The 14,273-nt window shown below is 38.6% G+C and overlaps 1 protein-coding gene across 12 annotated transcripts in view; it reads left to right on the top strand.

The window, feature by feature from the left end:
- Positions 1 to 14,273, top strand: part of Atg10 (autophagy related 10) — a 276,423-nt gene that overhangs the window by 41,990 nt on the left and 220,160 nt on the right. The window contains exon 1 of one of the 12 annotated variants that reach the window (XM_045134449.1): positions 9,221 to 9,330. The exons of the other annotated variants lie outside the window; for them this stretch is intronic. Coding sequence (XP_044990384.1) covers positions 9,328 to 9,330 — 3 coding nt within the window. The 5' untranslated portion in view covers positions 9,221 to 9,327. Of the gene's footprint in view, positions 1 to 9,220; positions 9,331 to 14,273 lie in introns of those variants that run through there. 12 annotated transcript variants of the gene reach the window in all.

Genomic DNA, 14,273 nt, shown 5'->3' with positions numbered 1-14,273 from the left:
AGCACATTCCAGGTAAACCAGGTGTTGCAGTCTGCTTCACATGACTGGTATGAGCAGCTTCTGGGAAAAAGAGATTCATTTTGGCTTATAGGCTTGCGGGGAAGCTCCATGATGGCAGGCCGAAACGATTGCATGAGCAGAGGGTGGACATCATCCCCTGACCAACATAAGGTGGACAATAGCAACAGGGGAGTATGCTAAACACTGGCAAGGGGAAACTGGCTATAACACCCATAAGCCCGCCCCCAACAATACACTACCTCCAGGAGGCGTTAATTCCCAAATCTCCATCAGCTGGGAACCTATCATTTAGAACACCTAAGTTTATGGGGGACACCTGAATCAAACCACCACACCAGGGTTATAAAGCAAGATTCAAGTAGTGAAAATAAGCAAAGTAAAATAAAAAGAACATTCTGGTGACAAGTTAATCACGAACGTATAATCACACACCTGGGATGACTCAAAAGCCCCCAAGTTGAGGATTAGTAATATGCAGTATGGCTGCTACTGAGGACTCTTTTACAAATGCTATATGTAAAGCTTTTTGGTCCAAAGTAACTAGTGAATTTAGGGAATTGATGTAGAAAGTCCTTCAAATGGTGGTCACATAATTTGACTACTACAAACTTCTGAATGCTTACATAAGACACGGCTAATGAATTATGACCATTAGTAACCCACGCCACTTGTAGCCTAATGTTTGCCCAGTAATGTGAGCATGCATGTGAATTAGGAAGCTGTGATCTCATCCCTGCTTTCAGCTTTCTCCCTGGTCAGTTTCTTATCCCGCTCATGCTCAGCATACCCTCAGATAACAAGATTCTGCGTAAGTCCCATCCCAGCTCCGTCGGTGGCGTTTGTTTGCGACTTTTGTTTCTTTAATACTATGCCCAAGGGGACTTCACTTCCATCAAGCCCCACCCTCATGGGCAAAACCCAAAGAGTTGTTACTAAAAGCTAATGCATCACAAGCAGCCTTAACAGAAGCAATGTCTGGACAAGGTGAATTATGTGACCTTCACTCCAAACCTCCATTTCTATGACTTATGAACATTTTTATGACCCAAGGTTATAAAACCTATTAATCTCAGCTTTATAATCTGATTGCTTGCCTGGGTATCAGCAATGAATAAAATACATACCAAAAAGGCACGCCTTGTGGTTTTTAGTAGCACCAAGATATCCTGTGTGAAACCGAGAAGTAAATAAACTTGTCATTGATGTGTCCCTGCTTCTACCTTCACTTTATTGTCAAAGCCCACATAATGTCCTCTGGTGGACCAAAGTTTCTATGTTACATTACCGTACAAACTCCCACAAAATGAATAAGTTTTCTCAGTTCTTTCCTTTCCTCCTCTTAAAATGTTACCCCATTTAAAATAAAAAATCTCATTTTCTCAATATTCTACCTCCATTCAGACACAAGTACTGCTTAGTCTCTCTAGTTTTCCATATGTGCATGTCAGTACCATCGCCCACCCTATGGCCACTAAGAATCTAGACCTCGTCTTAACAGAAAGCACAGACTCTCTCCCTCAAGTTCCTCTGCCCTCCTTTTAGCTTATTAAGCATTTGGTGTCATGAAGTGGTTTTTTTAGGGTGAGTATAAGATCATTATAAATGGCAGTCCTTTTTCTTTATTCAAAGTTTAATACCCAGTGTTCTTTTATGGGGCAAAGGGGTGTAAACAATTGGAAATCTTATCCTAGACTGAATGCTTTCAAACCATCTGTGATGAAAGATCAAAATTTTTATTTCCAATCTGTCATAGACATACTTTTGTGAAAAACACTAAAAGTGAATTACTTTAAGAAATGAAATTAAAAATCTAAAACATACAAAATATAAGACCTAATTTTTATTAGATTTTCCAGACATAAAAGTACATTACTAAATTGTTCTAAAGTTCCTAGTCACTCCATTTTCAACTTCGGTCCTTCTGTCCTTGCAGTCATACCAATCTAGGACCATACTTCCCATAATATTGCCAACATATCTGCTGTCACCTTGTGAGCAGATCAGTACTGTCCAGACAGAAGCTGGGAGACGCAGAACAGCGTGTGCTGTGATCAGTGACAGGGCCATGTGGGGAACATAAGCTACTTACCAGCCAACACCCTTTCAGGCTTATAAGAGTAATCCATATGCCTCTTTGGAAACCTCTTCATTTTTTAGTTTATTTGAAGCCCTCTTCTGGGCTTTGATTATTTAGATAAATACAGACCCATTTGTGTGCACGTGTTCTGTGCCCTGGGAAGCCAGCAGGGGGTGAACATGGACACTGGAGGCATGTCTCTGTGTGAGTGTGTAGAGCTTGTCTCTCTTGTACAATCACTCGCAAATAACGAAGAAATACTGGGTTTACAAGACTTGGAAGAAAAGGTTTACAGCTTTGACTGTTTTCCATTACTGGAAAATTTACATGCTGAAGAGTAGCAAAAACCAGTGCAAATGAATAAACAGCGGCTACACTTCAAGGGCTTGTTTCCTTCAAGAATCAGGAGAAAAATTGGGTTTTATTAGCTGTTTCATTAAGTTTTACTTTGAAGAAAAACAAACAGTGAAAGCATATGTGCAACATCTGATGAAAAAGGTTTATATTCTAAACAGTCTCTGCATAAAACTCATTAATGTAGTATTAAATGTGAAAACTTGCCTAGCAACTTAAGGGTAATTTTACTTATTTTAGTTTATTTATAATTTCTGACAGTTTAACATATTCTAATCTTTAAATCACCATGCATACTAAACTAATATATTTAATCTGTCTTTTCACTAACACTTTGCAACAAATATCTACAGCATCTGCTAACGGTAATTAGTATGTAAAGTTCTGTATCAAGTTTAACACCTAAAGGAAGACAAGACAGCTGGATATTGGTAACTCAAGAAAATTCATGAAAACAGATTCTTCTTGGTCAAATTCTTAACTGCAAATGTTTCTTTTACACTACAAGTATATTTTATTGAAAAAATCTAAATATATATGCATGTATAATCCAATATCTGAAATCTGAACATCTAATATAACACATAGTATTAAATCAGAGTAATTATTTTCCTTGGGGCAAATTTAGTCATGCTAGATAGTCATCATACTTTCAACTGAGAGTATTATTCCACTTGCCACTGTTTCTAGATCAAAACTAGATGTTGATAAAAAGAAACTTAAGTTTGTTTGTAGGGAGCAAAAAGCAGGACATGGATTCCTGTTCCATGCAGAGCTAGCTACATAGTCGCATAGGGAGCTGATTATGCTCAAGCTCTAATGCAGTTGATTAAATACTCAAATATCAAATTATAGGTTAGGAGGTAATCTGATAGTCCTTAGGAGCAGACACACCTTTATTCCAGTTTTGACCCTGCCTTGAATGTAAAGACTGAAAACTTGAACAAGTCATTTAACTTCTGTAGGCCTACACAGCTAATCTAAATAGAAATAATAGGGCTGGAGAGATGGCTTAGTGGTTAAGCACTTGCCTGTGAAGCCTAAGGAGCCCAGTTCAAGGCTCATTTCCCCAGGACCCACATTAGCCAGATGCACAAGGGGGCGCACACATCTGGAGTTTGTTTGCAGGGGCTGGAAGCCCTGGCACACCCATTCTCTCTCTCTTTCTCTCTCTCTGACTGTTTCTCTCTCTGCCTGTATCTTCAAATAAGTAAATAAAAATAAAATAAACAAAAAAATAATATTGGGTACCTCACAGGAAAACTGTGAAAGGTAAATTAAATGGGATAACATAGGCAAAATAAATACCCAGTGGTAGTACTTTTAACATGGACTTTCCCCTTAAAAAATATTAATGATTTCAGTCAAGCTAATACAGCATATAGTTTAAAAAGCATATATAGGGGTTGGAGAAATGGCTTAGCAGTTCAGGTGCTTGCTTACAAAGCCAAAGGACCCAGGTTCGATTCCCTAGGACTCACGTAAGCCAGATGCACAAGGGGCACATGCATCTGGAGTTTGTTTGCAGTGGCTAGAGGGCCTTACTCTCTCTTTGTTCGCTCTCTCTTTCTCTCTCTCTCTGCTTGCAAGTAAATAAATAATTTTTTAAAAAAGTAAATATCCTTCCCCCAAATGTAGAACTTGTTAACAAAGTCAGAAGCTCCTAGCTGATCAGAAGAAACACTCGCACCTTTCCTTCTTTTGCGCTTTCTTTCTGGCAGTGCTGCATGTCCGTGCCAGGCAGACAGTCTGCTGGGGCACTCCACCTAGCCAGCCCCTCCCCACTTTAAAAAAAATTTTTTTTGTTCATTATTTATTTATTTATTTGAGAGTGGCAGTCATAGAGAGAAAGACAGGTAGAGGGAGAGAGAGAGAATGGGCACACCAGGGCTTCCAGCCACTGCAAACGAACTCCAGACGCGTGCGCCCCCTTGTGCATCTGGCTAACGTGGGTTCTGGGGAACCGAGCCTCGAACTGGGGTCCTTAGGCTTCACAGGCAAGCACTTAACCGCTAAGCCATCTCTCCAGCCCCCTCCCCCTTTTTGTGTGGTACTCAACGTCGTATGGCATGGAGCTTTTTGTCTACTGCATTCTCAGAATATGAATTTAGGCATCACCTATCAAGTAATTAAGTAGTCCAGTTATATTCCAATTCAGGGTGACTCTAAATTTAAAAACTAAAGTCATTAAAATAATTCCTGCCATGTGTGGCAGCACAGGCTTGTGAATTCCAGCACTCAGGAGACTGAGGCGAGAGGATCAAATGTTAGCGGTCATCCTCAGCTATATAATAAGACTGCCTCACAAACTAAAATGTGTTTTGCTTAATTCTTACATTGCAAAGACTGTAGTCTGAATGACTTGTAAACTTCTTATATCACAGAATATATCTTTATGTTTCAAGTTCAAGAACTGTATTCTTTAGATAAGACTCAGTTAGATCATGTTTTTATTGCTTTGAAGACATAAATCTTAAAATCACTTCAATGTATTTTTCTTCTGTAGCTTAGCCCATACTCTCAGCAGCTTACAATGAAGAAATGTAGACTTGTTTAGGAAAACTGCCTGCCCTTCACTGCTTCCTCCACTACTCACAACGGTGTGTTTAAAACTTATGAATCATTTGTTTTGGAATTTCCCATTCTATTTTCAGACTGCACTTGACTGTATGTAACTGAAACTGTAGAAATAAAGTGAAAAATAAGAGGAACTGCTGTATGGGTGACCCTTGGTTTCTGAGCAAGATTGGTTCTAGGACCCCCATGGATACCAAAGTATACAGATGCTCTAGTCTTTGATGTGGATGGTATCGCATTTGCATAGATCATTTGCACATTTTTGGTACTTTAGTTTATCTCTGGATTATTTATAATACCTAATACAATATGTATGTTATAAACAGTTTGTACTGTATTGTCTAGGGAATATTGACAAGAACAAAAAGGTCTGTAAATGTTTTGTACACATGCAGGTTTTTTTTTTGTTGTTAGTATTTACAATTCAAGGTTATTTAGATGTTAGTGCACCCTTGCATATGGATGGGCAGTGGTATTTATCTTACAAGTATTTTATGTTTTTAGCTTCTGAAGTAAGCAAAAAACAATTGTTTGAATCTTAATAAAATTTTGTTTTCTTATGTGTATGTGTGCATGTTTGTGTGTGGGTATCCATGAAGATGTATGTGGAGGTCAGAGAGTGACCTCAGATGTTTACCTCCTTCGAGACAGGGTCTTTCATTGACCTTGTTCCCCAGTGCTGAGGCTCCACACGTGCCAACATGCATGGCATTTTCTGTGGGTACAACGGGTCAGGTTCAGGTACTTGTGTTCCAGGGCCAAGCACTTTACTGGTTGAGCGATCTCCTCAGCCTATGATACTCATTTAAAAATATTGTAATAAAATCAGTAGATCCCCATTTCTGTAATAAATTTTATGTAGTTGTACATGTCAGGCTAGGGTTATGGTTCTGTGGTAAAGGATAGAGCACTTGTTTATTCTATGTAAGGCACTGGGTTCAGACATAACACCCCCCCACACACACACATACACACACACAAAACACACACAAGGCTTACAGGTCCCACTGGTTTTTGATATTTCAAAAATATTTGATTTTTAAACTAAGCATGGTGGTTTATTCCTGTAATTCCAGCACTTGGAATGAGACTTTTAAAAATAAAAAAATATAATATAATATTTAAATTTTATATATACTGTACTTTTCAAAACTACTAATTTTTTTTAATTTTTTTGTTGTTTATTTATTTGAGAGCGACAGACAGAGAAAGAGGCAGAGAGAGAGAGAATGGGCGCGCCAGGGCATCCAGCCACTGCAAACGAACTCCAGACGCGTGCGCCCCTTTGAGCATCTGGCTAACGTGGGACCTGGGGAACCGAGCCTCAAACCGGGGTCCTTAGGCTTCACAGGCAAGCACTTAGCTGCTAAGCCATCTCTCCAGCCCAAAGCTACTAATTTTTAAAGCTGGAAAACTATTAATTCATAAGATGAACATAGTATCTAAAAATTAGTTACTAGATAGTTAATGAAATGATAGTCACTTAAATTTGGATGTTTGTGGTCATTGACTCTTTTTTACTCAAATGCCTTATTGGCAGTAGGAAGTTACTGGGGGACAAGGCACAAGCAAACTGCATCAGCCTTACCACAGAAACCCATCAGGAAAAGATTCGAGCATTCTGTGGAAAACTGTACATATAGAAAACAAAACGTTTTTTGAGATTCTTTCCAGCCATGTTCGGTTAAATTAAATAAACCAGCTATAAGGTCATACAACTAAGACCCAAATCCAGACGGCCTCAGGCAGCAAGTTGTCCTTTACTTCCCAGTACGAGCATTGTCTGAGGCCAGTGAAGCAGAAGAAACACAGAAGGAGGTGCTCCCAAACGACGTCAGCAAGTGTATGGGTGACATGTCCGACTCGTCCACATTGCTGTCAGGTGAACAGCTTTTCCCTTCAGACTGGTGCCAGCACACTTCAGAGCGGCAAGCCTGCAGCGCGAGCTCCACTGACGAGGTTGCCATACCTGCTGTCGCCTCCATGTAAAGAAATAGAATGAAGTATAATGCGCCAGTCTCACGTTAAAGATCAAAGTTTTAGGAACCAGAAGGAGAATTCATCTTTTTGGTAAACAATTCATACTTTGAAGATTTGCTTACAGGTAGTTAATGGCTTATTAAAAATAGTTTAACTTACAAATAAATGAATGTAGTAGAAAGTTGTCATGATCTCACGCTACTGTATTCATCTATGGAGAAAAAATAGATAAAGGCCAAATTTGATCTTAGTAATCTGAGGTTAGAAAGAGTTTAATCAGTACTTAGTATCTATCACAGTTTTAATAGTAAAGACAAATTATTATTCTGTTGGGAAGACAACATTTAGCTATGTAGACTAGATTGACCTCAAGCACAAGATCCTCCTGCCTCAGCCTCCTGTGGGCCGACAAGAAAATTTAAGACAAGTGGAGCAACATCTTGCATACATAAGACACAGCTGCACTGGAAGTGTATGATTCCACTGTATATACTTTTAAAATTTTTTTTTGTTTATTTATTTATTTGAGAATGACAGAGAGAGAGAGAGAAAGAGGCAGAGAGAGAGAGAGAGAGAGAATGGGCGCGCCAGGGCCTCCAGCCACTGCAAACGAACTCCAGATGTGTGCGCCCCCTTGGGCATCTGGCTAATGTGTGTCCTGGGGAATTGAGCCTCGAACCGGGGTCCTCAGGCCTCACAGGCAAGCGCTTAACCGCTAAGCCATATCTCCAGCCCCACTGTATATACTTTTTAACCTTTGAGTTATATTTATTTTTGAGAGATAGGGGCAGGCAGACAGGGCATCCAGCCACTGCAAATGAACTCCAGATGCTTGCACCGACCTTGTGCATCTGGCTTACTTGGGTACTTGGGAAACAAACCTGGGTCCTTAGGCTTTACAGGTAAGTATCTTAACCCTAAGTCATCTCTTCAGCCTGAATTTACTTTTTTTTTTTTTTTAAGTCAGAGTCTCTATATAGCCTAGGTTGCCTCCACCTATAAGGTTTGTGATTACAGGCATGCATCATTGCAATCAATTTTCAGTCAAAGTAAAAAAGGTCTGTGTGGTTTATAGAATCATGATTTTTAAACTATAATTTAGATTTGAGTTATCCACATTCTGGAGAGAGTGGTAAATATTCCTCTTATGAAGATAAGTAGATTAGTCATTAGCTGGATTTGGATAGGAATGGAGATCAGCTGTAGTAATCATACAGTGTAAAGGAAAGAGAGTGAGAGTTTTCTCAAAGTTTTATATGAACACCACATCCTCCCTAGTATACCCTATGTTATGGTTCAAACAGTGTCATGATATGGAAAGGGTTGGGAAGCACTAGACTGAACTATAGGACAATCGAGAGAGTTGAGGCAAGAATGTCAAATGGTGAGGGGTACTAAATTCTGCAGTTAAGAGATTTCAAAAAATGGAGGAAGACGTCAGATCTGGCAATGATTTCAAGGTGAAAATGTCAGAAACAAACCTATTGGATGGTATTATCTTACTCCGCTTTGATATTAATACTTTTGTGGGGTGGCTAAAAGGTTTTTATCAAAAACACCTTTTTCTTTTTTAGTTCTCTTTTCCATTTTTCCCTTGTTTCCCCCCTCTCTCTCCCTCTTTGCTTCCCTCTCTGCCCTGCCTTCTCCCTCTCTCCCTTTTTCTCTTCTTCCCTCTTTCCTTCCATCTCTCTCCTTCTTTTTTGGAGAATGTATTCTGATAAGCAGAATACTTTACAAGTAATGAGTTTACTCTAAACCAAGTCATTTAGAATATTTTCAGAAGTGCATAATCATGTGAGTAAAGGACTCTGGAAATCATCTGAAATTTGAAGAGCCTGACAGTATGTAATCTGTAGAACAAGGACAATTAAAGTACTGTATCGAGTGAGAAGTGTTGATCAAGAGAATTTATTATATTGAATGAAAGTATAAAAATCAGTTATAAAATATGTGTGTTTTCAGAAAACACATAGGTTACCAATGCCAAATAAGCAAATAGGAAGGGGTAAAAGTAGAGTATTTCCATCCTCGCAACCACGAACGTAAAGTGAGCCGAAAGCACGGAGGGAATTAAACAAAGTAGGGTTAAGTTTTCATGAAAGGCTGTGCTGTGCATTCGCCACTCCTGGTTACCCTGGCAACGGGGCTCCCTCGAATGCTAATGACATTGTAATGAGAAAAAAAAAAACACATGCAAATGCGGTAAATAGTAATTAGAGACAGAGCCCTCAACGGAGCAGTGAGTCCATGGAGCAGTGAGCTCCACCTTGGGAAGGTCTGGAAGAAGCTGGAAAAGGTTTTGTAGGGAAGACAAAGACATGGTGAGAGAAGGCCTACCAAAAGGCTCCTTGGAGGCCACATATAGTACCCATAGCACTTGGGTTCTACAAATACCTGCTGTTTCCCCAGCAGAGTGAAGTTAGCCAGAAGACACAGAGTTGTTCGTCCACATTGTGTTAACTGCCTACCTGTTGGCATCATTGCATGGAAACAATCTTAGAGGTGCTTTGGCCAAGCTTGGCAGCAATTGCAGCATCCTGCTGCTTGGAATGCTGTCTCTGCCCACACTGGGCAGAATTGGGCCTGCCCAGGCAAGGCAGGACTGAAGCATGTAACCATAAGTCTGTCTGCACGAGGAGAAAGAAGGCTTAATTCTATATTGCTTCAGAGAAGACAAGTGGGACGGATGAGGGGCTCTTACCTGGTTAATACGAGGTGTAATTGACTAATAACACCTCCTGTCATATCACTGTAAGGCCCTGCCCCTCGCAGGTGTGACCGGCAGTGTTTTTGATTTGCCTTAGTGGTTAGTGTCAGAGTCTCCAAGTGCTCTATTTCATTCTCCTCATTTCATTTTATTTTGTTCAGCTTTTCTATTTTTATAGCCATCTGTCTGTATGCATGTTTTTCTTGGAAATGGCTCAAAAACTTTCTGTTTCCTACTTCATAGTATCCCAAATGTTTGACTGGTCTTTTAATGGTGTCATTTGAACCATAAATCATTAAATTAAAAAAATGCTATTGAGATCATAAACTTTGCTCTTCTTTATTATGTCTCAATTTTTAAAATTCACAAGGAAAACATCTTTTGGCAAAAAAATGCATTAATATGTTAAAGATTTAAGTAATGTAGAAGTATACATGAGGGCTGGACATAGGTAAGAGAGAGAACACTTACCTAGTGAGAACTGAGCTTGGATATAACCTCTAACACTGGTAAATTGTGCTAAAGTGTCTTGTTTTGCTGGAGATTGAGCATAGCGTTTATATACACTAAACACCTTATCTGCTACTGAGCTTCTCCCAGCCCCATATGTAGTCAAATATTTTAAGTCTCCTTGAGCCTGACTTTCCCTTTCCAACCTCCAAAACCAAACTTAATGAGATGCCAAGTGTTAAGAGTTAACTTCAAGCTGGGTGTGATGGCACATGCCTGTAATCCCAGCACTTGGGAGACAGAGGTAGGAGGATTGCCAGATCACCTGGAAGACTTTCTGATGAGCATAATGACCTCTCCTTTTAATCAAAGAAGAGTGGAAAGTTCCCTCTAGGACCTAAGTTCTTCCAAGCCAATATAGACTTCTGACTGGGTCCTCAGAGTTGCTGGAATTTTAATAGGTATTGAATGGAATATGTAAATTGCTTTTGGTGGAATGACCTTTTCTTTTTAAAATTTTATTTTATGAGAGAGAGAGAGAGAGAGAGAATTGTCATGCTAGGACTGCTAGCCACTGAAATTGAACTCCAAAGGTGTGCATCATCTTGTGCACATATGTCACCTTGTGTACATATGTCACTTTGTGCATCTGAATTACATGGGTCCTGGGGAGCTGAACCTGGATCCTTAGGCCTCACAGGCAAATAGCTTAACTGCTAAGCCATCTCTCCAGCCTGGAATGGCCATTTTTACAATGTTGGTTCTTCTAGTTCTTGAGAATGGGAGGTCTTTCCAACTTTCATATCCTGTCAAGTTTCTTTCTTCAGTGTTTTTATGTTTTCATTATAATAAGTCTTTTACTTCCTTGCTTAATGAAATTCTAAGATATTTACTTTTTTGTGACTATTGTAAACAGGACAGCCTCACTGACTTTTTTTCTCTATATATTTGTCTTTTAGCATATAGAAAGCCTACTGATTTTTGTGTGCTGATTTTGTATCCTGCCACTTTGCTGAAAGAGTTTATCACCTTTTGAAGTTGTTTTGTAGAAGCTTTTCAATCAACTTATATACAAAATCATGTCGATTGCAAATAGGGCTAGTTTGACTTCTTCCTAACCAGTTTGCATCCCTTTATATCTTTCTTGTCTTAGTGCTTGGGCTAGGACTTCTAGTACTATCTTAAAGAACATTGGTGAGAGGGGGCACTCTTGTCTTGTTCCTGATCTTAATGGGAAATCTTCAAGTTATTCCTCATTTAGTATGATTTGGACCTTAGGCACTTTATATATAGCATTTTTTATGTTGAGGGTTTTTTTCCTATTTTGGTTTTTGAGGTAGGATCTCACTCTAACTCAGGCTGACCTGGAATTCATTATGTAGTCTCAGTGGCCTCAAACCCATGGTGATCCTCCTACTTCAGCCTCCCAAGTACTGGATTAAATGTGTGTGCTACCACACCTGGCTGTTTATTATGTTGAGATATGTTCCTTCCATCCCTAGTCTCTTCCACATTTTGATCATGAAATGATGCTGTACTTTTGTTGAAGGCCTTCTCTGCATTTATTGAAATGATCATGTGGTTCTTGTGTCTAACTTTATTTATGTGATGTATTACATTTATTGATTTCCATATTGGACCATCCCTGCCTCCCTGGAATGAAGCCTACTTGATCAAAGTGGATGATGCTTTTAATGTGTTCTTGAATTCAGTTGCAAGGATCTTATTGAGAATTTTCACATCTTGGTTTATCAGGGATAATGGTCTATAATTTTCCTTTCCTGTTGTGTCTCTGTCTGGTTTTGGTATCAAAGTTGTACTGACTTTATGTAAGGAGTTTTAGAGTGTTCCCTCTTTGCTAATTATGTGAAATGACTTGAGAAAAAGTGGTTTAGTTTCTCTACAAAGGTTTGGTAGAATTTGGTTGAGAATTTGGTTTTTGATTACATGTTCAATCTCATTGGAAGTGATAGGTTTGTTTAGGATGTTTATTTCTCTGAGTTTACTGTTGGCAGGTGGTATATATCTAGATATTCATCCCATTTCTCCAGATTATCCAATTTTTTTGATAATAGAAATTTTAGAAGTATGTTCTGATGATTCTTTCATTTTGCTGATGTCAGTTTTGGCCTCTCCCTTTTCATTTTTTTTTAATTTGATACTTCCCTTTTTTTCTTTTGATTAAATTAGCTAGGGGCTTATCAATCTTGTTTATTTTTCTTTTCAAACAGCCAGTTCATTTTTGTCAGTCGTTTTAATTGTTTTAATTTCCAATGTATAAATTTCTGCTCTGATCTTGATTATTTCTTTCTGTCTGGTGCTGTTGGGATAGGAATGTTCTTGTTTTTCCATTGCCTTTAGTTGAATGGTTCAGTTATGAATTTGAGATCTCTCTGTCGCTGGCACTTAGTGCTATGAATTTTCCCCTTAGGACTGCCTACATTCTACCCCATAAATCCTGATAGTATATATTTTCATTATTATTCACTTCTAGAAATTTTACAATCTCCATTTTGATTTCTTCCACAACCCATTCATTGTTTAATAGTGAGTTGTTCAGTCGCCATGAGATAGTGTGACTTCTGCTGTTTCTCTTGTTGTTGGTTTCTTCCTTCAATGCCTTGTGGTTAGATATAGTACAGGGGTGACATCTGTTTTCCTGAATCTATGGAGACATGTTTTATACCATAACATATTGTCTATTTTAGAGAAAGTTCCACTAGCTGCTGAGAAGAATGAATATTCTCTGGAATTGTGGTGCAATGTTTTGTAGATGTCTGTTAGGCATAAGTGGTCTATGATGTTGTTAAACTCCATTATTTCCCTTCTGATTTCCTAATTGGACTGCCTGTCTGTTTATGAAGGTGGGGTATTGACATCCCTTACTATGATGGTATTGGGATTTATTTCTGGTTTGTTATCAAGTAGATTTTGCTTTATAAAATGTGGTATGCCACTGTCTAGTACATATAAGGTTATGACTGTGATATCCTCTTGTTGAGCCATTCCCATGTTGAAAAAAATGACGGTTTATTTTGATTATTTTTGGTTTGAAATATATTTTGTCAGATATTAGAATAACCACATCTGCTTGCTTCTTATTTATGTTTGTTTGGAATGTTGTTTTCGTCTTTTACACTATCTTTGGCAGTGAAGTAGACTTTTTATAGACAGCAGATAGATGGGTCCATTTTTTTCTGACCCAGCCAGTTAACCTGTGTCTCTTGGTTGGGGAGTTCAGACCATTTATTTTTAGAGTTGTAACTATGAGGTGCAAATTCCTGTCATACTGAAGGCTTTGCAGGTTTTTGTGCCATGTTAAGTTTTGAACATTTTTGTGTCTGTTCCAATTTTGGTTATTATTTTTCCCTCATGTTGGTTCTTGAGGGTGGTTGTTGGGCTCTTCTGTCTGGCATATTTCCTGAAGAATTCTCTGTAGGTTTGCGTTTGTGTTCATATATTCATGGAGATGGCTTTTATCATGGAAAGTTTTCCTTTGGCATACTATTATGAGACATACTTTTGCTGGGTATAGTAGCTTGGGTTAGCAGCTGTGGTCTCTCAAGATTTGGACTACTCCATACCAAGTCCTTCTGGCTTTCAGAGTTTCCATTGAAAAATCAGAGGTAATTATGATGGACTTACTTCTGTGTATAATGATCTGTTTTTCTCTTGCTGCTTTTGGTACTGTCTCTGTTTTCATTGTTTAGTTAGAGTCATAACTATAATGTGACATGGATAGTTTCTTCTTTGTTTGTATCTATTTGGTATTCCGTGAGCTTCTTGTATTTGGATTGGTCTCTTGTTTGTAAGGGTGGGAAGATTTTCTTCAATTATTTTGTATAAGGTGATCTCTATGCCTTTGGCCTGTGTTTCTTCTCCAATTTATATGCCTATGATCCAGATATCTGGTCTTCTTAGTGTAACTTAGAATTCTCTTATTTTGTTTGCATGATTTTTTGATGTTATCATAGTTTTTGTACTCACAATCCAATTCCTCTTTCTTGTCTTCAACTTCTGAAATTCTGTCTTCCACATGATCTACTCTGTTGGTGAGTCCTTGTAGGGAGGGTTTTAAGAGGCTATTTGATATTTTTTGTTTTCTGT

This window comes from Jaculus jaculus, chromosome 14, assembly GCF_020740685.1.
Source record: "Jaculus jaculus isolate mJacJac1 chromosome 14, mJacJac1.mat.Y.cur, whole genome shotgun sequence".
Lineage (NCBI taxonomy): Eukaryota > Metazoa > Chordata > Mammalia > Rodentia > Dipodidae > Jaculus > Jaculus jaculus.
Note: the sequence above shows the minus strand (reverse complement) of the source record. Positions and strands in the feature narration are given on the sequence as shown.